This window comes from Tasmannia lanceolata, unplaced genomic scaffold, assembly GCF_043159265.1.
Source record: "Tasmannia lanceolata isolate RefF3 unplaced genomic scaffold, GAP_Taslan_0.1 ptg000008l, whole genome shotgun sequence".
Taxonomy (NCBI): Eukaryota; Viridiplantae; Streptophyta; class Magnoliopsida; order Canellales; family Winteraceae; genus Tasmannia; species Tasmannia lanceolata.
In genome coordinates this window covers 63,941,582-63,964,749 of record NW_027518685.1, presented here as the reverse complement: position 1 = coordinate 63,964,749, position 23,168 = coordinate 63,941,582, and the positions used below count along the sequence as shown (strand labels likewise).

At 38.3% G+C, this 23,168-nt stretch overlaps 1 protein-coding gene across 6 annotated transcripts in view; it reads left to right on the top strand.

The window, feature by feature from the left end:
• Positions 1 to 23,168, top strand: part of LOC143885457 (putative cyclic nucleotide-gated ion channel 20, chloroplastic) — a 156,801-nt gene that overhangs the window by 5,004 nt on the left and 128,629 nt on the right. For all 6 annotated transcript variants that reach the window (XR_013253277.1, XM_077389647.1, XM_077389650.1 and 3 more), the window contains exon 3: positions 6,589 to 6,780. Coding sequence is in view for 5 of the 6 variants with exons in the window: in XM_077389647.1 (XP_077245762.1) it covers positions 6,589 to 6,780 (192 nt within the window). In the remaining variant the exon portion in view is untranslated. The remainder of the gene's footprint in view (positions 1 to 6,588; positions 6,781 to 23,168) is intronic.

Sequence of the window (23,168 nt, the reverse complement as noted above, 5' to 3'; positions counted from 1 at the left end):
ATGTATGTGAGTCTTCCTTGGAGAGGCTTCCGGAATGACCTTACCTGAAAATTCTACCGTACTTCGTGCATTTATGGCTTTTGATCCTAGAGAGCCTACCCAAAGGTTTAGGTCAGATTGTAGGAAGTGTGTGATAAATTTTGTATTTCTACGTGAACCTCTACGAAACACACGATTCACTCTGGAGATAAAAATGGATATCAGAAGGTTCCATTAATTAGAACTACCCATTACCATCTCCAAATAGTGTTGTTAACCCACTTTCTGGTATGTGATTTTTCTAATTGGGAAATCTATCCATGTTTCTTTTTGCATACTAATTTTTTTACCACATACCAATAGACTGAATGAAGCAAAAGGGTTTGTGACTTGTAAGGCTATCCATCTAGAGCTTGTCATTGGTTCTATCCATTGTCTTTTCTGGCATTTTGAATGGAAAAGAAGCGGAGACGCTACCAAGGTTTTAAATTTCGACCGAAATAAAAAAGGGTAGAAGTTGAAACATTACTTTATTTAGATCGAAATTTCGGTCGAAATTTCGCTTACGAAATTTTAGGGATTTCACCCAAAAATCTAGATTCTTAATAATTATTTGATATTCTGAAATTTCAGAAATTCCGGGCAAAATTAAGTAAGAGATAAAATAGGCGTTAAACGATTTGGCTAGATTTCGTCCGAAATTTCGGCTAGAATTTCGATTTCGGTGAGTACCGAAATGCATTCCGAAACCGAAATTTAAAACCTTGGATGCTACATTGTCTAACTCAGACCTTCCAATCATACTTATCCTTAGTTGATTGACAACATGTGACAATCGGCTTGCTAGTAATCTTTGAATGTGGTGTCTCATTTAAGATATAACGGCGAAATTTTTTTGTGCTATGAATTTGGCCTTTGTTGATGTTCACATTTGGGTTTTTATGATGGGGCCAATCATATGAAAGAAACTTATTGTAACTTGTTTTTGATGGTCTCAAAATCTGGTTTCCTTGACATAGCTCCAACCTATGACCTGTGATCACAGAGAAAGCATAGCGGTCCCAGAAATTTGGTTCCGGGAAGCCACTCCGACGATCAAGTCAGATATTGATTCCACAGTAAAAATTGAAGTAACGGAACTACAAGCAATAAAGAAACGCTTATCTCAAGGTTTCTGAGCTTTTCTGGGTTAAGTGTAGGATTATCACTCTGGTAGGGAAGAAGATGACGAAAGCCCGAGAGTCTTCTTGTATTAGCGCTAGGCTTTTATAGGCAGAGGGGCTGCTGCTTCGGGGCTTGGTGTGAGTGCCACGTGTCACAGCCTTATTCGTGAGCCAAATCATAATTGCACGTCACAGAGTCAATAAATGCGTATTAAATGCATCCGGCGAGTGGAACGGAGTGGAGCGGAGTGGAGTGGCCTTCTTGGGGGATGGAGCACGCTTTCTGGCGCTTACGTGTGTGAATGGGGAGTCGGTCACATCAGATCTCGTCCGAGGCCACGTGTTCCAAAAGAGCGCCTAGGACCATCGTCATGAGATGGGCTTGCTTCCGAGATCTTGTCTAGGGCCACTTGTCTTAAAGAACATCTACGATCTTGCATCACGAGGTGGGCCAATTCCCAACATAAGGCCCCCCACTTCCCCGAGCTCTTTTTGAAGGGCAGGGGAAGTAACTTCACTCTTTTTGAGGGTAGGTCGGTTCCCAAGCTCTGGACTTTGGGAGCCCCTATGCAGTACCTCATCCAATCTTCGTAGGGCCCTCTTGTTCAGGGCAGTTGGGCTTGATCCACCAATGGTCGCACTCTCGAGGGTCGTTCAGAACCTTCAGCACTTTGGTCGGCTCCTTAGGGAGGCTTTCTTTGGGCGGAAACCCTGGCGATTAAGTTTTTAGGAGCCCGTATTTCAATAAGGTATTTTGGCGGCGTTTTATGAGGCGGTGTCTTTCGCATTAAATGAGGATGTCATGGCGGGATAATTAGTGCGCTTGGGAGAATAGGGAAGCACCACATGTCTAGGATTTTGCTTCACGAAGTGATGGGACTGCTTGACAGCGCTAACAGCTCTCCTTTTCGAGTATATATAGGTAAGATTAAAAAAAAAACCACGTTTTTCCCTATCTCCTTAAGCAACCTTCGTTTTCTTCACGATCTTTTTTTTTCAACCGAGTTATCTCTTTTTCCGGCCGTCCTTTTTAGAAGCGGTGACGCCTTTCCCCAGGTTTTTCCGGTGGATTTTTCTTTTAATTGGGTGTGCTCCGACATTTCGGGATTTCCCGCGTTTTCAGTGAGTCTCCCATCCTACGACTATTTCTTTTTGCTTCTATCCCCTTCTCTCCTCCCCCCCTTTTTTTACATGTTGAACACGACCGATTCCCAAATCCTTCAGAAGTAGATGCTCCCATAGAGGTTTCCTATTCTTCACCTATCCGTAGAATAGTAGAGAGTGAGGGTACGGGTACGGGTTCGGTGAGAGAGTCTGGTATTCGTGGAGAGGTGTCAGTAGAGTCCAGCAATAGTATGGACGATGTCCCCCTCGGAAGAGTTCTTAGAGGCTTAAGATCGACCTCTTCCCTGAGAGATGGGGTATATAAGCCCGAGGGCGCCATGACCTCCATAAGTCTTTTGATTGAGGGAGATATCGGGAGGATAAGGAAGGACTACAGAATTCCGAGAGAGTACGAGCTTCGTCTTCCTTAGAGCGATGAACATGTCGTGCTAGTTCGAAGGAGGGGGAGTTTACTTTTTATGAGGAGGCCTTTCGGGCCGGGCTTAGGTTCCCCCTATTATTTATTGTAAACCAGGCCCTAGCTGTTTATGGAATTGCCCTGACCTAGATGCTCTCGAATGGATGGTGGCACCTGCTGGCCTTCATGGCCAAGATTGAGAAAGGCAAAAATTGGGCTTCACTAGACATGCTTCGATCGTGTTTTACTTGGAATAAGCAGAGTGATGAGGATGAATGGTGGTATCTTGCCTACTCTAAGAGTGTGAAGGTCGCTTCGGGGGTCCCTCCCTCGATAAAGTGGTGGAAGAAGGAGTTCTTTTTCGTGCGCCCCCCTGGGGCGTATTGTGGTCATTTCCTGCCACCTATAGAGAGGCGATAGAGGAGAATCGGCGTTCTTTGGCGATGTTCGGATGTTCGAGGGGGCTGAAGCAACGATCTTCCGTTGGGTTTTGAAAGGTGACCCCATATATTGTAAGGAATTCAAAATAGAAAGGAACTTGATAGAGTATAAGTTGGCACCGTCCTATACCAAGGACCGCGGTAGGAAGGTCGGTGATAGGGGAGCTGCGAGGATTGATGACAAGGCCGAGGAAGTCGGAGACCCAGTTGTGATTCCCTTTTTCCCAAATTTTGCTGCTAGGTCTGTATGAGAAATGGACTTGTTTTTTCTTTGGTAGGGATGACTCAGAAGAAGGCCTCAATTCCCCCACGAGACCCCTCGGCGGTTAAGGAGTCTTGCCTGAACCCGGCCGAGGGTACGTCACGGCCATCTGCAACTACTCAAAGGAAGGTCGGTAGAAAAGACAATGGTTTGATCTGGGAAAGGGCCATCAAAGAAGGCCACAGGAATAAAAAAGAAAGTCCTAGCAGCCCCTAAAGAGGGTCATTCTCTTAGTTAACAGGTGTGAGGAAACCCAAATACTTCTTCATGGTGCCAAGCTGGAGAAGGAACAGGTGGAGGTGCAAGGCAGCCTTTTCCAACCTCGATGGATGGTTGTGTAACGACCCAAATCCGCATTGGGTCGCTACGGAAAAAGGAAAACAATTAAAAGCACAAGGAATCTTTTTTACACAGCTTACAAAAGAAAGAAATTGGGCACTCTTATTCCAAAAAACTAATTGTCCATTACAAATTGAAATTTAAACTTAGAATGAAAGACCCACCTTAAAATAACCAACTATAATAATCCAAGTCTACTAAAATAGAAAATAAATGATTGGAGGATATGACGTATCCATCATCCCCAAAAGAAACTCTATGAGTGCTCTCTCCCATCCTATGTGTCACCTAGACTCGTTCATCAGCAAAGGTTCCTTCGCTTTCCTTACCTACAAAATCTGAAAAAATAATCTAAGTCACACAGTAAGCTCATGTGACTGGCTTGGATAATAAAAGTGCAAGGATGACAAATCTCTATTATAAAAAAGTTCCCCAAGGCATTCACATGTGATGAGGAAAAGCAATAAGAATTACAAGATTTATTGCTATGGTTAAAGGATATCAATAAGCATGTGAGAATGTCAAGGGAATATATTAAAGATGGCAAATCATAGAATCATATAGAAGAGCCTCAATCATACAGAGTACATATAGACAAGTAAACCACAAGAAATTTCACATCATCTCAACGTGGTATACGGGTCAAATTTATCTCCTCATAAGTATACACACAATGGAAATCATCACAAACCCATCGGTAAGTGGCCACGAGGAACCATGTATACATACATAATCTCTCCATATATATATATATATACATACACGCACACAAACATCTCATACTTTAGTATGGGGATACAAAAGCACTGTGTATATAGTCTTATGGCCTAAAAATAAAAATCCTACAACGGGCAATTTCTACAAGGGATTTTCAGGTAATTTAACGACATAGGTGCAAAAGAATGTGAATAATCATTGGAAATAGAAATATAATCACAGAAATCAAAGTTGTAACTAATATTATAAAAGTCAGCCATCACTTGTGTGAAAACTTACCAATGTCTCCAAAAGCTTAAGTTGTCGGAGAAAGGCAGTATTTAATCTTTTATACTTTAACACTCCTCCTCACGTGGGGCCCACTTGGCAAACACGTGGCCCCACTTCTTGGGTTGACCATTGCATGTGGATTTTTGATAACAAAGAGGTTTGAATTCGAGACCTTTAGCTCTGATGGCATGTGAAAACATACCAACGTCTCCATCTTTCGTAGGTGTTTAGGAACCCTTTTTATATTATAGGTTTTACAAATCTAACAAACACCCTTTCTATTTTTGCTTCCCACCAAAATAGCAAGAGCAAGATTGTGGGAAACAAGGCAACTCTCAGCAGAGAGAAAAGAGGGTGGGCTTCCCTAGGTTTTGGCCATCATAATGTAGAGTGCGAAGAATACCCCTCAACCTCCATATATTCTCAAACAAGCCATCCCATGCGTCTTTCCGAAAGTACCCATTGCTCTTTTCTTTAATTGCAGCTCCTATCCTTCTTTATTCTTCCTTTTATCCTCATGACCTTAACGGAAATTGAGGCTAGGTCCTTCTATTTGATAGTGCATGAGTCTTCCTCATGGTAACCTATATTTTGGCCCCGTTTCCTGCATACTTTTGTTATGAAAAAAAAAATACCAACGATTAACTTTCAACAAAAAATACCAAAGAGATTTCAGGTGGTTTAGCAGAAGATGTTGAGATAGAGGCTCTATGTATGGATTCTTGTTTCCCTCTTTACTATCTAGCTGTTTTCTTTTTCTTTTTGTTGTTCGTGGGGCTTCCTCAACTCTTTTTTGGCTTGTATCCTTCTCTTTTTTCAGTTTTCCGAAAAAGAATCTTGTTGCAATTATTCTTATCAAATTTTATTCAATTGAAACATAAGTATAAGTCTAACTAATTCATTCTCAACGGGTTCAGTGATAAAAAATAGTGAGGCAGTTGTATTTGATGGAATAGATTTATCAGATCAAACTATCTAAATTAGTTATGACTGCCTCATTACCTTAGCTCACAAAGTCATTACATTTGGATACCTATTGCTCTCACCTATCAAGTATGACTCCATATGTCAACTTCTCAAAGCTTTCAAGCGTTCACTTGATTCCAGATTAGCTTTGAGATCTTGATTTCAATAAAGAATAAACCAAAAATTGGAACATGTAAACATCCACACTTCAGTAGTTTCTTTTCTTCATAAAGATTGGCTCGGTCATGTTTCCTGATGATATTGAATCCCAAACATGTAATCGTGAATTTGTTTCTTCAACTTCGTTTCAAGGCATTGCATGTTAATGCAATAAATGGTCCAAAGGTTTCTTTCTGTAAATTTTTCATTATTGCTTCAACAAAAAACTAAAAGAAATGGTCCGAAGGCCAAAGTAGTGTTACACTTAATAAGTACAACAAGATGGCTAAACTATCAACATGCTTTACTTGCATATCAATTAAAAGAAGCTAATAGCAGTGGCGCAATGTAAGTGTTTGACCAGCACTACATAATAAAGGAAGCAGTATGAACCAATTGAAGCCTTCCCGATTCTTCAAGAAGTGACTCATTCTTACATGCCAATGCAGATGTACTTTTGTAACAACCTATAACTTTTTACGAAATGTCACTACATGTGTTCTATTATTTGATGCTCTATGTTCTGCACATTTACCCATTTGGTGACTTTTAAAGGTTGAATATTGTTTCCCTTGTGCGAAGGATGCTTATCATTGAATAGCATTGAATCATGCTACTGATCTTTCTCAAATCTGTACATAGAATACTTGTTTAGAAGTGAGCTTTGTTTCTTCCACCATCAATCGAATCATCCATGCTGCTTATACTGATGTATCTTCACATACTCACAGAATCTGCTTTTATTTTAAACAATTTGCTTGTATGTTACAGTTCCATAATGCACTACATGGCGATGCAAAAGGTTGGGTGAGGAGATCTCTTTCCTTCCTAGATTCATATGTTCCTGGCATCATGAATCCTCATGCCAAAGTTATTCGACATTGGAACAAGTTTTTTCTCACTTCTTGCTTGATGGCGATGTTCATAGACCCATTATTTTTCTTCATGCAGTCTGTGAAAATGGTATAACTTTGTGTTTCTTTTAATGTAAAATCATTGAGTTTAGATTTCATCTAAGACATTTGGTCTTTACACTTCCCATCTTTGCTTGTTTAGTGAGTATTTGTTTTTTCATGTTAAGTTAACTAGAAAAAGAACATCATTTCATGGGATTGTGAATGCAGCCAAATTTTTTTTGAAGCCTTTTGTTGTTTTAATTCTATTGGATATTGTTCTATTATATTTTGTCAGACTTGGTATTCGTTCCTGCTCCTTGGACATGGGACCATATTACTGGAAACTTCCTAGTTGGATAGGAAGCTTGCTTTCCCAGAACTTCGCTTTAGAAGCTAAGTTTTTCTTACTTTCCAAATTTTGGGGAAGCACGCTTCCTATTCAGGCGTTTATTTTTTTCCGAGAGGACTGTTTTCACCTTTTGATAACGCCCAATGAGCATTTTTTTTTTGAAAATGGTAGCCAATATTCATTAAGATAAGACTGAGATGGTCAATACGAGGAAGATACAAAATAAAGAAAAAATGAAACAACGACGATAACAACTCAAGGGGGAAATGTATCAAAAAGAGCCAATGATTCCTTGGAAACACCAAGTCTCGCCAACCATCCACTATTTCATTTGTAGATCGATGCACATGTTGAAATATTATCAAGGAGTCTGTAACAACCGAAGACCCACATCGGGTCGCTACGGGAAAAAGACAAGTAATAACACAAGTAATTTTTTTTTTAAAACAAGAGAATCGATCATACCATAAAGAAAATCAGCAATCTTATTCCATTGATTTTTTTTTAAAGCTGACATATTTCATTAATATTAAGATAGCAATCGGGACCAGTAGTCCCATCATGCATTACAAAATATTAAAGTGGATTGGGCCGACATACCAGAACCAGTCCAAAAGAGATAAACAAAGTTTTATCAGTGGTTTATACTCACCCCTGTACTTCACAAAACTGTATTCTTTACAACATCTTCCGACCCCCTAATGTGTACCACCTATGAGAAACTATGCCACTACTCACTATCTGGCCATTAGCCTAGATCCTTGAGAGCATTGACTTGCAAGACTGGGGAGATAAATGCAATTGTCCCCTTTGAACTCATTCCCTCCAAACTCCTAGTCCCCCCAGTAAAAACTAGCTAGATCAACTGGACAAAACAGAGCAATAGGGACCAGCTCTCAAGCTACTGTAATAAAACTAAAACATGGTTATGTAACTTGTCTATTCTATTCAGTAAATCTTGGAGGGAAGCATTTTCCAATTCTCAAGCGTGTAAGCTGCGCCTTTGATTAGCATAGCACTTCCCCAAGCTATTAAATCCGACCTAATCTTTAATAAAAACAGACCCGTCTTCCTGAACTGGAGATATGTTTCTTTGCTTTTCTACTAACTTCCCCTATCAATTTCCTACTTCCCAATCCTCTTTACACTTTTCATACTCCTTTCCCTCTGATCCTTATTCTCTCCTTTTCCTCTTAAATCTTCACGAGTTAGGTTCTATTTGATCCGCCTTTTCCCCATCGACTCTATCCTCTACAACTCTGGATTGCGATCCAAAGAACATCTCCCTGGCCTTGATTATGTTCTCCTGATAATAGATCCCAAGGGCATCTCCCATCACTAAGAATTCATCAAAACTCTCCAAATCAGGGTGCCCAGGATCGACAACTGCTGATGGTAATTGAAGACCTTTACCCTTATAAGTGCCGTCTTTAGGTAGCCCTGTTCGCTGAGTATCTTTCATTACTGGAATCCCTTGTTCCCGATTCTGATCAGAGTCCAAAGATTGACGCCTAATTTCCAGACAAGAGATAGCCGATTGCTTTTCCTCCTCCCAGAGACGCCTTCGAGTTAGCCTCTCCTTATCCAGGATCTTATTAAAGATGGGTAGGTTGAGTAGGGGGGTGTGAAGTTCCTCCTCACTATTCAAGGTGGACTGAGGAGGGGATGACCCCGAATTTCGAGTGCCTGCTACTCTTTCTTTAACCCATTGTTTCTTCAAAGGGGAGAGCAGAACCTCAGCCGGTGTAGGCGCTTCCTTCCTCGTTCATTGTACTTCAGATATTTTAGAAGCTCCCCAATAGCTGTATTGCTTGTGTGCTCAAAGAGATCGCTGCTAGACATACTTGAAGAAGGCGATTTTTGAGGGGATTGAAGATAGAGAACAATTTTAGAGCCACGCTTCTTTTTTCTAATTTCCCTTTTTCTGTGCAAGCGCGTAAGCTTTCTATTGAGTACTGATAACCCTCCACGTGTCGCCAAGACACAAGCGTCCTTCCCAAGACCTTTCCTGATTTTACCATTTTCTGAGTGATTGTTTTTTACCTCATCACTTTTCCCTGCCCTGTGAAACCTATTTTTTAATTTCAGCACCTTTAGATCTTTTGCCGACTTTATACCACAGGTGTCAACAGCTTCTTTTCTTTCCCCTTTCCTTTTGTTGCCACGTGGGAGTACCAACGGTGGTTTCCTTGCAAGTGGTAGACCCCCAGAGCCCCTAATCCTAGCTTCCCTACTTTTTCCGTTCACTTCTTCAGATGCAGTAATAGCTTGGGAGAACTTCTTACTCTTCTCCTTGAGGTCATTGTAGTAGAGCAAGATCTGAAGAAAGAAACAGGCATCAGTATGGTAAAAGGAAGAAATGGGCAGAAAGTAGGGGGGGGGACAGGTGGGTAAGTGGGGAATTCAAAATTTGAATTGGGGACCACCGTCGGCGCCGGTCCACTACCACTGACCTTTGCCTCCTTTTCTAGTGAGTCTACCGTCGGTGACCCTACATCATCAAGATTTTGGACAGATCCCTCAAAAAGAGGGAAATTGTCTTTACTACTGGCCTCTCCCACCACCGACATAGCCAATGAACTTATACTGTCCTCAGAAACGACCTTAACTCCCATCGAGAAAATATTAGAGTCCACCTTTAAATTGATAGACCGAGGAAAGGATTTCCACAAAGGGGACATGATCAAGGCAGACGCGTACGCCAAACAGTGAGAGTGATTCCCAAAAAAGTTGTTATTCAAGAACCTAGCCCAAATGTGATCCTATAATCTCCACAGTGGAAGCAGCCCATGCATGAAGAGGAATATCATAGAATCGCAGCCGGACCATTCTAGCACCCGTGTTGTAGGCAGGGAACCAAGGCTGGAGGGACGAGAGATACCCTCCAAAAGCCTCGCCTTCATGACGAAGGATCGAAGAGGCCTGAAATTCAGAGTTGAATCGGAATAGAATGTCCACGGTACTAATGGCAAACGGCTTATCCAACTCTGGGAGGCCCCAAAAAAGTTTAGCCCAGGCCCAAACTTCTTCCAGAAGTCATGAACCAGATTTTAAAGTTCCGATAAGGAAGTATTTAAGGTTCTTCTTTCTATCTTTCACCACAAAGCCTGGAACCTCCAAACATCGATCGATTTCACCAACATCTGCAGATTGGATCTTTTTGGGTCTCCAGGCTAAGCTAGAGTTCTCTTTGTGACGCAGTTCAACATACTTCCTGCATGAGGTGCGCGAACCAAAATTTCCGTAGCTGCATTTTATGCACATCCAGTCACTCTCATTCGGTCCTGGTCTTCGATTTACTTCTACTGCTCTTCGGCCAGGAGTTTTTCTAGCTCCAAATTCCAATCTTCTCTCCCTTGTGTCCCACTCTTCCAAACTCCCCAGGGAACCAGCATGTGAATGCGGTGGGGGCCAAAGAGACCAAGGAGGTCTGTCTGCACCAGCTCCTTGCCCAAAAGAGAATAAAAATCTTCTACAGTAGAGTTTAAAGATCCCGAGGGAGTCAAAGACTTCCATGGTGGAATAGCCTCCATCTAAGCATGACAGGTAAGGTTCTGTCAGTCGCTCGAGGTTTGTACCACAGTCACAAAAGAGGAAAGACGATTGAGAGCCACCCGGGGGAATGTTCCGACGACTCCTAAAGACATCCCTGATCATCATTTTCTCTCGCACTTTCATCTCTTAGAATAAGTTTCGCTCCATTAATCAGTTATCTTATTCCATTGAATTTAAAAGTTTATTACATTGATAAAACCAACCTACTAATATCCATGTCCATGAACTAAAATAAAGCTGTAAACGAAACTCAAACTAAATACTCTAAGTTTATAAATCAAAGTAAATAAAATATCCAACTACTGGATATGACAATCGATACCCTAAAATCCTACGATTGCTCTCCCCCATCCTAATGTGCTGTTCAAATTTGTTCGTTCGTGAAAGCTCCATCATCATGACCAACATAACCTGTGTAACGACCCGGATTTTAAAAATCACTAAAACCCGAATCGTTAATGAATTAGTGTAACATAATTTAGAGAATTCGTTTCTGAAGCACTTTTAACGATTCGTAATTGAAAGATGAATAATAACCAACATTAAATCTTATTCCTTATGAATTTATACATTATTTTTCTTTTACAACTTAGCTCTACAAAACATACTACTAAATAAATAAATCCTGTAGATCATCGTATCTCGCACATTCCTCCCGTCCCAAAGTTCTCATTGTTTACAATTGTATCATCACCTGCCACCGAGATGTTTACGGTAAGTACATCTCTAACTTAGTAAGAATTACATACATTATTCAAGATTCAATAGATTTATGATGATTTATAATAATAATAAAAAATTTAAAGACAAGCTTTAACATAAGAGACTTAATCACTTAATCATTTGAAAAATGAATATGAATTGTAATACTAAGCTAAATAAAATAGTAATCACTCTATTGTACTCAGTTGAAATTCTTCATATCTAAAGAATTCACACCTGAAAATAAAGCCACATGAACACACCCACAGAACAAAAATTGAATTTCATATATGAACATCCATAATTTATTTTCCAATTTCACCCAATATGCAAATCAAATTAATAATTTCATCATTTCAAATTGTAATAGAAATCTATTCAACGCTATAAACATGCGTTTTTAAATATGAATAATGATTTTAATATCTAATGATGTTGGCTCTTTGGCGTAAAGTCATGGGTTTGCTCCCTAGTGACGAGCATTCGAATCCCCCTTGTTTACCCGATGTGCGTGGTCTCCGGGTGCCTGCGCGCATCCCTAGGGAATAGTCCTGCTCTATAAAGTGGGGTGGGGATGCCCTATGGCATAAAAAAAAAATGATGTTACAATAGAAAATATACAAGTATAGCTGATTGAGATGTTGAACCGAGTACTCTTGGTGCATACGAGCTTACCTTGCCGTCCCATACCAACATAGGATGTTGAATCAAGTGCTTCTAGTGCATGTGAGCTCATTATGTACTTCCACATAAACCGACACATTAACTCACACATTATCTCATGCATAAACTCACACTTGATCCCATCAATAGACTTGCACATGAACTTATGCATGATCTAACTCATTAACTCAAATGAACTTACAGATAAACCTATTCACTGCATAGGTCCCATACATATACTGCCAAGGTCCTTTACCAATTCGGCCTAGGTCTCACCACCAATTCTGCCTGTGAATGTACGCCATATGAGTGTTTTTGTGTAGATAACCCTGTATTTTTTGGCAGCATTTATCATTCTTATCTCACTATTGCTCCGAGTCCCTCCCCAATTCGGTCAAGGCCTAACATCAGAGTGGATCACTGCGCAGGTCCCATACATATACTGCCAGGGTCCCTTACCAATTCGGCCTAGGTCTCACCACCAATTCGGCCCGTGAGTGTACTCCATATGAGTGTTTTTCTGTAGATAACCCTGCATTTTTTGTAGTATTTATCATTTTTTGTAGATACCTTTGTACATTTTATTTATACATCACACATTCATTCATTTGATCATGATTTCACTCAATCTTACACATGCATTTATTTCTTATACTCAACATCATATTCTCTTTGATCTTCCCATATAAATCAGTTTCCACATTCTTATATGCATTACATACATAACATAGATCCTAAATATAATTTTTATATAGATCTATTTTCAATTATCTCCTCATAACAAAGGTATATGCAGTTTACAAATTTTTCAGCAAAAGCAAATTGAGGTTCAGTCAATAATAAAATCATATCGATTCTACTTTTAATCAACACTAAATGAAACCACTTGGATTGAAAAGAATACTCATTATCAACGAATATATAAATTTCTCAGAATTTTTGCTATCTATTACCATGGTTTAAAGTATATGATAATCAACAGGTGATTTCAGGTTTCAAGAAGAATTTCTGTACAGACCAGATTGATATGTACTCAATGTAAAATCCATAAAAAATAAAATTTTTACTCTAATTTAATGAAATCACTTGGAAGTGATAGAATACTAATTATTACATAACATAATAATTTTCCAGAATTTTTAAAGTTTTGTACCATGGACTTAAGCTGAAGGAAATCAACATGTAAGGTAAGTTTTTACACAGATTTTCAGGATAAGGCAGCTTGATGTTCAGTTAATGGAAAATCCATATCAAATAGAATTGTCACTCAAATTGAATGAAACCACTTTTATTTGAAAAAAAAACTCATAAATATATTACATACAATTTTCCCGGAGTGTTTGGAGGAGATTTCATATGAGCGTTTGCAAAATATTTCCCATAAATCTATAAATCAATGAATAGTATGTAATTTCTTACCTTATTGCAACTCAAAATAACTAAGCTTCTCCCCAAATCTCTTTGTTTAATTTTGCTCTTAACCTCTTTCTCTTTCTCAGTTTTTCTCCAAAAACCAAGCCTAGGTCCTTTTGTTTTTCTTTCCCTTCCTTTTTTAGTATTATTTGATGTTAATAGAATTAATGGATTATGAATTAATCATAGAGTGCTGTAGTTTCTATTGCATTGACACCTAACAAGAAAAGGATAAGCATCATGGCTTGAAGCCATGTGGCAAGAGGTGCTTTGGATGGGGTTTTACCCCTCATAGTTAAAAAAATTACAATATTGCCACCCTTAAAAGTAAAGTCCATTCTACCCTTATTATAGCTTTATTTAACTCCGCCTACCGTCCCATTTCTAAACTCATTTAATGTTAGAATTACTGACGTAGTGCCAACATAGCAGCCATGTCATGCATAGGTGGTTTTGGTGGAGTTCCAAGGTGCATTTCCGCAATATTGTTGCTGCCCGTTTTTTAACCTGATTTTTAAACTTTTAAATGGTAGAATCATGGCAAGTGGTAAACTACAAAGTTGTAGGTCTTTTTGAGTTGTTTCCAACAAGCATTTGTGCCAGAAAATTGGAGAAATGGTTAGAAAGTTATGGCTGATTTAGTGGACTGTGTTTGTGGGTTCCCAAACCGGTCAAAGTTGAGTTCTTATGCAATTAATGTTATGTTAGTCCTAAGTTAGCTTGCGGAGGAAGTTGGAAGAATTTTCTTTGGTTGTCTTTGATTTAAAGGGTTAGAAACCATCTTTAGAGGGGATTTTGGATTTTGATAAACTTATGTAATTTTGGAATATCAATCGGGTTGAGCTTTGCTCCCATTTTCTTCTTCTTCTTCTCTTGGACGAGTTCTTGTGTTCATATTTCTCTTCTTCTTCCCTCTTAAGCACCCGCATTAATTATCCTCTAGTACAAGATCTAATGAGCTACGGTCATGGACCTTTTGGACCTCCATCAAGGTCCAATACAATGTGCTTGCAAATGGAATCTAATTAGGGGTTTTAGGAGAGTTCTAGTCTAACCTTGTCACTCCTAATCATTCTTTAGTTTTATTTAAATATTTTAAAACACCCACTGAGTCAGAACTAGCTGAACAAGGTCACGTGGTGGCTCACACAATAAGAGCGACAAGAATGAAATCATATTATAACAACATCGCTATGCGCAATGTACTAGTATATGCATGGCAATTAACTAATAGAAATAATAATGGGAAAAGAACAAGAGAATAGGTAAAGGAAACTGTTAGAGTATATGCCCTGAAAAGCCAGTAGAATGACATTTATTAATTAATAAGGTTTATTTCATGACATGAATGGGTAATTATAATAATGAATGTGTGTGATGTGCTTGTTTATTGACACATGTTCGTCCTTAGGTAGTGTAGTAGAAATGCCATGCTCAAAGGATTCACAAATCCAAGGAGCAAGGGGATATGGCATCTCGGTTCTATGCAAGCCTTAATAGTTCCTAGTTGGGAAAGTGACTAGACATCTCTTTCTGTATACAACTAGCACCAGTCTTGCCTACATGCACCTGTCGTGAGGTGAGTTATCTCGGTCATCTGGGTAGTGGACCCTAAGCAAAGCAAGAAGAGTGGGTGCGACGATTGGATAGCGCAACCGAACCGGATCAAATAAAGAACAACTTGTGGACAAGAAAGTATAAAGTTGTTCTTCAAGACAGGACCCTTCACAAGTCCTTAGACCTGAGGGATTTTATTGGTCTGTCGGCCCGTTTTAGGGTCTTAGTCTATCTTATAGTGATTCTATTTTAGAGTCACATTCGGATAAAGCTATATCCTAGAGCAAACCCTCGAGACCAATAGTGATACTCAACAAGGGATTCCTCGCCCTAAAATTTAGGGATTGACATTTACAATTTTGTTCAAGCGGTAGGCCTATTAAATAGCCTGGCCAGGCGGATTTGATAAAATGTTTATCGGAATGTTTCATGAAACATTGAATTGTTTTCAAAGGATTCTACAAATGCATTTGGGGGCCGAACACCGCTTGACCAAAATGGTATACCAAGAGTGGGCAAAGGGGGTGAATGGTGTCCACCTCCCGTATGACTCAACTCAGTAGATGTAGTTACGAAGAAAGGATTTGCACATACATGATGTGATTAGGGGTAAGATAATCTGACGGTCATCTTTAGGGCTACGTCTCGATGGAGGCCACTGACCTAATGCGAGTAAACTTCAGAGCGAGATCGTAGTGGGGCCCACCATAGGGTTCTGCAGGATCGACCGTCGGATCCCGATGACGATCCCACTCATAACTCGAATGACCTGGTAACATCCAAATAGATCAGGGTTCCGCATTTTATGTAATTGCACGGACGGATATGATCCGTTAGATTATTGTGAATATTAATTAAGTATATATATGTTGATATATGTATATATACATGCATTTGTTAAGTAACACGAGACAATAAGAGAATTTATCGAAGACAAATTGGAGCCAAAATAACTCCCATTGGATGTGAGTTATTAATTAATTAATTTGTTAATTAATTATTTCATTATTATACATTATTATGTATTATTAATTTGATTAATAATAAGCATAATAATGTGTAATCCAAATGAGGATAATTATTCCCAAACCGGTTTTGCAAAAGTTGCGGAATTGAAACATAATTGGGAATTGGGATAGGACTACACATTTGGATAAGGTTTGTGGGGCCCACAACACTCCTAAATGAGTTGGAGAGCTGGGAAAAGAGTCCCAATTGCTCAAGGACTTTGAGTTGCACTCAAACTCCTTGTTGGATAAGAATTGCTAAATTGTAGGATCTATAAGGCAAACAATTTGTTTCCAACACCAACTCGTATGAGATAAGGCCACAAGGGTTGGAGAGAGGCCTCCATACACGTTCTCCCATGTATATTGAGTGTCCCCACACAGCCTTAGATGTTTGGGAGAGTCCCATTCACTCGAGGGGTTTCAATTCAAGTTGGTTTCTCAATTAAATTGGAATTGGGAGAGAGAAACAAGGATTTACAAACCAAAACTCTACTTTATATAAAGGAGAGATTTATATAAAGGAGAGAGGGATGAACGAAATTTGAAGTGTGGAATACTAAAAAATTCGTTCTCCCTTGCTTCCCCCTTTGGAAAAATCGTTTTCCATATCTCTCGCTCCTGCTATCTCTCTTCCAATTGAAATAGTTTCAATGAGAAAGGCTTCTAATCAATTTCTCTATTCTCTACAACAAAGGTACTGATTAGATCAAACCTTAAAGAGGTGAATAAGAGTTATTCACATCCACAATAGTTCGACCAAAGAAAAAGAATCCATCGGTTCAACTTGCGAAGTTCGCGGCGTTTAGAACGTTGGAACCGTCGAGGAGTAGATCAAACAGTGTGATTCCTTGATTTCTTCTTCAAAGAGGTATTTATTTATGTTTGATTAACATAATTAACTAATCTAGATTCTAGGATCTTGGGCAATTGCAAGATCGAAAAGAAAAAATTTAAAGTTCTATGCGATATTTATTCCGCTGCACATAGTAATCTTGCTGGAAGGGGATAACCTTCTTTTAGAAACAACGCAATTTATGATATGTCCCAATCATCGTATATACATCTCTAGATATGTATATATGGCTAGCAAGAATCCAAAGCATCGTATATATATACACGGTCGACAATACCTTGTATACCGTAGCTTATGGCTCAGATCATCTTATATATATATATATATATAAAGAGAGAGAGAGAGAGAGAGAGAGAGAGAGAGAGAGAGAAAGAGAGAGAGAGAGAGAGAGAGAGAGTTATATACACGGTCGACAATACCTTGTATACCGTAGCTTACGGCTTAGATCATCTTATATATATATATATATATATATATATATATATATATATATATATATATATATATATATATATAGAGAGAGAGAGAGAGAGAGAGAGAGAGAGAGAGAGAGAGAGAGAGGAGAAGGTACTCCCTGGAGTAGATAACTTATCTACTCCCTAGCTTAAAATAACAGTTGGGGCCACATTGTTTGGGTGATCCAAAGCATTCATTTGATAGGCCCTCACATAGATAGGGTATGCCCAAAAAATCAGCTCGCTAGGATCCTCCCAACCTTATGAACTGTGGAGGCAAAAAATGGAAAGGTTAGGATGATCCTATCGAGTTGATATTTTTGGGCACACCCTATCTATGTGAGGGCCCATCAAATGAATGCTTTGGATCACCCAAAAAATGTGGCCCCAACTGCTATTTTAAGCTAGGGAGTAGATAAGTTATCTACTCCAAGGAGTACCCACTCTTCTCTCTCATATATATATATATATATATATATATATATATATATATATATCCAAAACCTCGCATATCGAAATATATTGATATACGTCTCAGACCATCGTATATATATACAGCGAAATTGCAATACATCACCTCTTCCCTCTCTTTTGTTATGAGGGGTTTTCACCTTTACCTGCTAGTTTAATAATTGACATTGCCACAAGATTTCTCAACTATTCATTTAGGCTAAAACAAGAGTTATCAGTCTAGCAGTTCTATAATATAGATGAGTAGAAAACAAAGAACGTCATCATAGAAAATGAAATTTTAATAACAAAAACATTCATGAAACGATTATTATGCGAGTCACTAACACTTGCCTTGGATTTTGAGTGTAAAGAGATGGCGTGAAATAGCTTTAGATGTCAATCGGAACGTGACCTGTAAACACGTCAAAGGTGTCAACTAGGTTATCCACGTATTTCAAACTCCTTTACTAAATTAATTTGTTCTTCTCAATCCTATTCATCACCTCTTGTTGTACCTTACCCTAATTTATTCTTATGTACAATCTAAGTAATTGCTTTTACCCTAAAAGTCCTCTTTTTACGATTATATGATCTTTATGATTTACTTTTATAGAGCTTATCAAAACTGAACTTCTTTATAAATTTACATGCCGATTTTCTTAAAGACTCAAGTTAGACAATAAAATTTTCATTCGAAAGGACTGTTTTTACAAAAATGAAAGACATCGTATATTATTCATGTAAGAAGCTGTTTTCTCACGTGATCCATAAGCGATTATTACTAAGACACATAAGGAGGCTGTTTTTATAAAAACAGTCTACATAACACAACAAAACATTCACTTAGGTATGTTTTCCCAAAAAAAATAAATTTATATGCTTTCATATTCTACAATTATACATCTAATCCTTTAAGAATGAAGCTTTCAATAAATTTCCAGCCCCTTTTTGGTGCTGAATTTAATCGAAGAAGCGCTCACCACGCATAACTTATTTATACATATCATATCTCATTTAGATCCACACACACACACACACACACACACACACACACACACATATATATATATATATTATATAGCATGTACATGAAAGTGAAATAAACAAGAGGGGGGGGGGGTGAATTGATTTTAACACTAAATTATCCCTTTTGAAAATTACTTGTGAACCTAGTTAGAATTTTTCTTCTTTAAATTAGGTTTTTGGTTAGTGCAAGTAAGATTGAAAACAAAAGATATACCAAACCAAAAACAAGAATGAAAGTACAAAGATGAGAGATGACACACCGATATATAGTGGTTCGGGCAAAGCCCTACTCCACTCTTCTTAAGATCGTCCTTAAGGATTTCCACTATTGGAGACCTCCACGATGCCCGGCTCCGAGGCGGTTACACTTCCAAGGGATATTAAATAAGGATGCCCTTACACCTTTACAAAAGACTCTCTTTCTCCGCCGAGTTCTAAGCGGTGCTCCCTAGGGTATTAAGGTAGGATGCCCTAGCCACCTTTGCAAGAAATGAAGATTGAATAGCTTGGCTTCTTCTTGAAAGCTTGATGCTCTTTGTAGACCCTTGATTGCTCTTCAATGATGGTAGTTGCAAGTGAAAGCTCTAAATATCCCAACTCAAGAAATTTGCAAGTGCAAGGCAAGTGTGGGAAGAAAACAAAATCTTAAGTAAAAATGGATTGCAAGTTTTCTTTAATGCTCTAGGAGGTTTTCAAATCATTAAGAGGGAGGAGATGAATCCTCTACATGTTGTATATATAGCCTCTCCAAAGAATATGACCGTTTTGGGGGTGGGAATATAAAAAATCACAAATTTATTCAAATCCCAACGGCTATATTCTTACCTGTCGCGAGGTTCTCGGAGTTCCGAGAACCATTCTCGGAGCTCCGAGAAATATTCTCGGAGTTCCGAGAGAACGGCCAGAAGAAATAAAATTTCTACTGGACCATTTCTCGGAGTTCTGAGAAATTTCTCGGAGTTCCGAGAAAATGTCCAGAAGCTACTGGACCTTTTCTCAGAGTTCCGAGCTCGGAGCTCCGAGAAAAATCTCGGAGTTCCGAGAAGCCTAAAAAATCAGCAAATTTGAGATTTTATTGCTTGTTTGATTTTTGGCTTTTGGAACTCAACTCCTATGATAATTATGGAATGTTTATGAGGGTCCCAACATGTTGGTCCACCACATAATCATTCACTAAACCTTTAAAGTTCTTTAAGTGTTCTTTAAAAAATATTTTGAAAATACTTTGCCTTGACTTGAAAATCTAAAGAGAGGAGATGTATAATGATACCTATGCAACCTTCAATTTCTCTTTAGCTTTGGTCTTCAAGTTGATCTTCCATCTTTGTATGCTTGCTTGAGAGATGATGTGAGCTCCACTTAGCTCATTTGGCTCTTGTTGGGTACATCTTCAAGCATGACCATGTTGTGTGTTGGTTTCTTCAATGATCAATCCTATCTTAAACACAACACTTCAAAGCAAATTGATTAGTATTAAAAAACACAATCAATTATGTTTAGAATCATCAAAACAAGATAGGAGAGTAGACCCTTAGGCTTACAATCTCCCCCTTTTTGATGATGACAAACAAAATTGATTATGAGGTGTGTGTGGAGTGACATAGTAGGCAAGTGAATAGTGGAACTCCCCCTCAGTATATACACACAGATAAATGATACAAATTATAAGCATATGATGCATATAGTCAATTGAATAGATAATCAATTTCAAACCTTCTCCCCCTTTTGTCATCGACAGAAGGGGTGTAAAAAAAATAAAGCAATTTAGAAGTAGATGAAGATTGAGATAGGTACTCCCCCTAGATCAATGCTTATGGTATAAAAATATATAAAAATATATATAACCAAGTAATGCACATATACCTGTTCATGATCGAGATGTTGACATATGTCAAAATGTTAGGTATTTTAATTAAAGTGAAAGTACCTCTCCAACTTAGAAAACTAAGAAGGCTAAGAGTACCAATTGAGTGATTTTTAAGATTAATATTTGACATCTCATTCATGCAGATACTACCAAACAAAGATGATATATATATAAACACTATATAGATAAGCTGGTGAAAGGCACAAAGTATTTATTTGGCAATTTCTTTGACTTGATCCGCACTCCAAATGTTTAAGGCACTTCGGATATAATAAATTCTATCATCACTAAGGGGTTTTGTAAAGATATCCGCTAATTGATCTTTAGTGTTGATATACTTTAAGCAAATATCCCCTTTTTGTGAGTGATCTCTAATGAGGTGGTGCCTAATCTCAATGTGTTTTGTTCTTGAGTGTTGTATGGGGTTGTTTGTTAAGCTTATAGCACTAGTGTTGTCACATTGGATGAGAATATTTTTCATTTTAATGCAATAGTCCTTCAATGTGCTTTTCATCCATAGGACTTGAGCACAACAAGCTCCAGCTGCCACATATTCTGCTTCTGTTGTGGACAGAGCTACTGAATTTTGCTTCTTGCTAAACCATGAAACAAGTGATTTACCCAAGAATTGGCAAGTCCCACTAGTGCTTTTCCTATCTACTCTACATCCAGCGAAGTCTGCATCTGAATATCCGATGAGAGTGAAGGAAGATGATCTTTCATACCATAGTCCTAGACTTTGTGTTGCTCTTAAATACTTGAAGATCTTCTTGACTGCTGATAGGTGAGACTCTTTTGGATCCGATTGAAATCGAGCACAGAGACAGACAGTAAACATAATGTCTGGTCTGCTGGCTGTCAAATAGAGTAAACTACTATCATACCCCTATACATCTTCTGGTCCACAGATTTGCCAAATTCATCATTTTCTAACTTAGCAGTAGTACTCATGGGAATTCTTGATGTCTTACTGCTATTCATGCCATACTTCTTTAATAACTCCTTTGTATATTTTTCTTGATTTAAAAATATTCCATTTTTGTATTGTTTAATTTGGAGTCCTAAGAAATAGGTTAACTCACCCATCATGCTCATTTCAAATTCATTTTTCATTAAAGTTGCAAATTCATGACACAATTTTTGATTAGTTGAGCCACATATGGTATCATCCACATATATCTGGACAAGAAGGATATCTTGATTTTCTCTTTTGATAAATAATGTTTTATCCACCTTTCCCATCTCAAATCCTTTTTCAACCAAGAAAGTGCAAAGCCTCTCATACCAAGCTCTAGAAGCTTGCTTTAACCCATACAAAGCTTTATCAAGCCTGAAGACATGATTTGGATGTTTGAAGTCTTCAAAACCTGGAGGTTGCTCAACATACACTTCCTCTTGGATATAGCCATTTAGGAAGGCACTTTTGACATCCATTTGATATAATTTAAATCTTTTATGAGATGCATATGCCAAGAGTATCCTAATAGCCTCCATACGGGCAACAGGAGCAAATGTCTCATCATAGTCTATTCCCTCCTCCTGATTGTACCCTTGGGCTACCAGCCTAGCTTTATTTCTAGTGATAATTCCATTTTCATCCAATTTATTTCTATACACCCATCTCGTGCCAATGACTGGATGATCACTAGGTCTAGGCACTAGCCTCCACACCTTGTTCCTTTCGAATTGACTTAACTCTTCTTGTATAGCCATCAACCAATATTCATCATTTTCAGCTTCTTTGATGGATTTAGGTTCTAATTCGGATAGGAATGCCAAATTGTTACTCACACTACGATAGTATGATCTAGTTCTCACTGGCGATGTGGCATCACCTAAAATTTGGGATTCAGGATGATCTACCAATGTTCTCCTATTCCTAGGTAATGAGTTATCATTTTCATTTTCTACTTCCTCACTAGGTAGTGTATGACTTGTAGATGCATGAGGAGGAGCACTTAATTTAGGAAAAAGATGTTCAATGGGTTCATCCTCATCATGTGGCATTTCTTGAGGTGTTGGCTCTCTCTCATCAAATGTCACATGCATGGATTCTTGTACAACTAGGGTTCTTCTATTAAATACTCTATATGCCTTGCTATGTGAAGAATACCCTAAGAAAATTCCATCATTCGACTTCTTATCAAATTTGTGTAGATTATCTTTAATGTTTAAAATAAAGCATTTACATCCAAACACTCTAAAATAGCTTATATTTGGTTTCAAATTTTTCCAAAGCTCATAAGGTGTTTTCTTAGAAATTGGCCTTAAATATACCCTGTTTATGATATAGCAAGCGGAGCTAACCGCTTCCGCCCAAAAATATTTAGGGAGATCATTTTCATGCAACATAATTCTAGCCATTTCTTGGAGAGTACGATTCTTTCTTTCTACAACTCCATTTTGTTGAGGTGTTCTAGGTGCGAAAAAATTATGTTTTATGCCATGTTCATTACAGTAAGTGTCAAAATGTACATTTTCAAATTCCGTTCTATGATCACTTCTAATGTAAGAGATAGCAACACCTTTTTCATTTTGTATTTGATTGCACA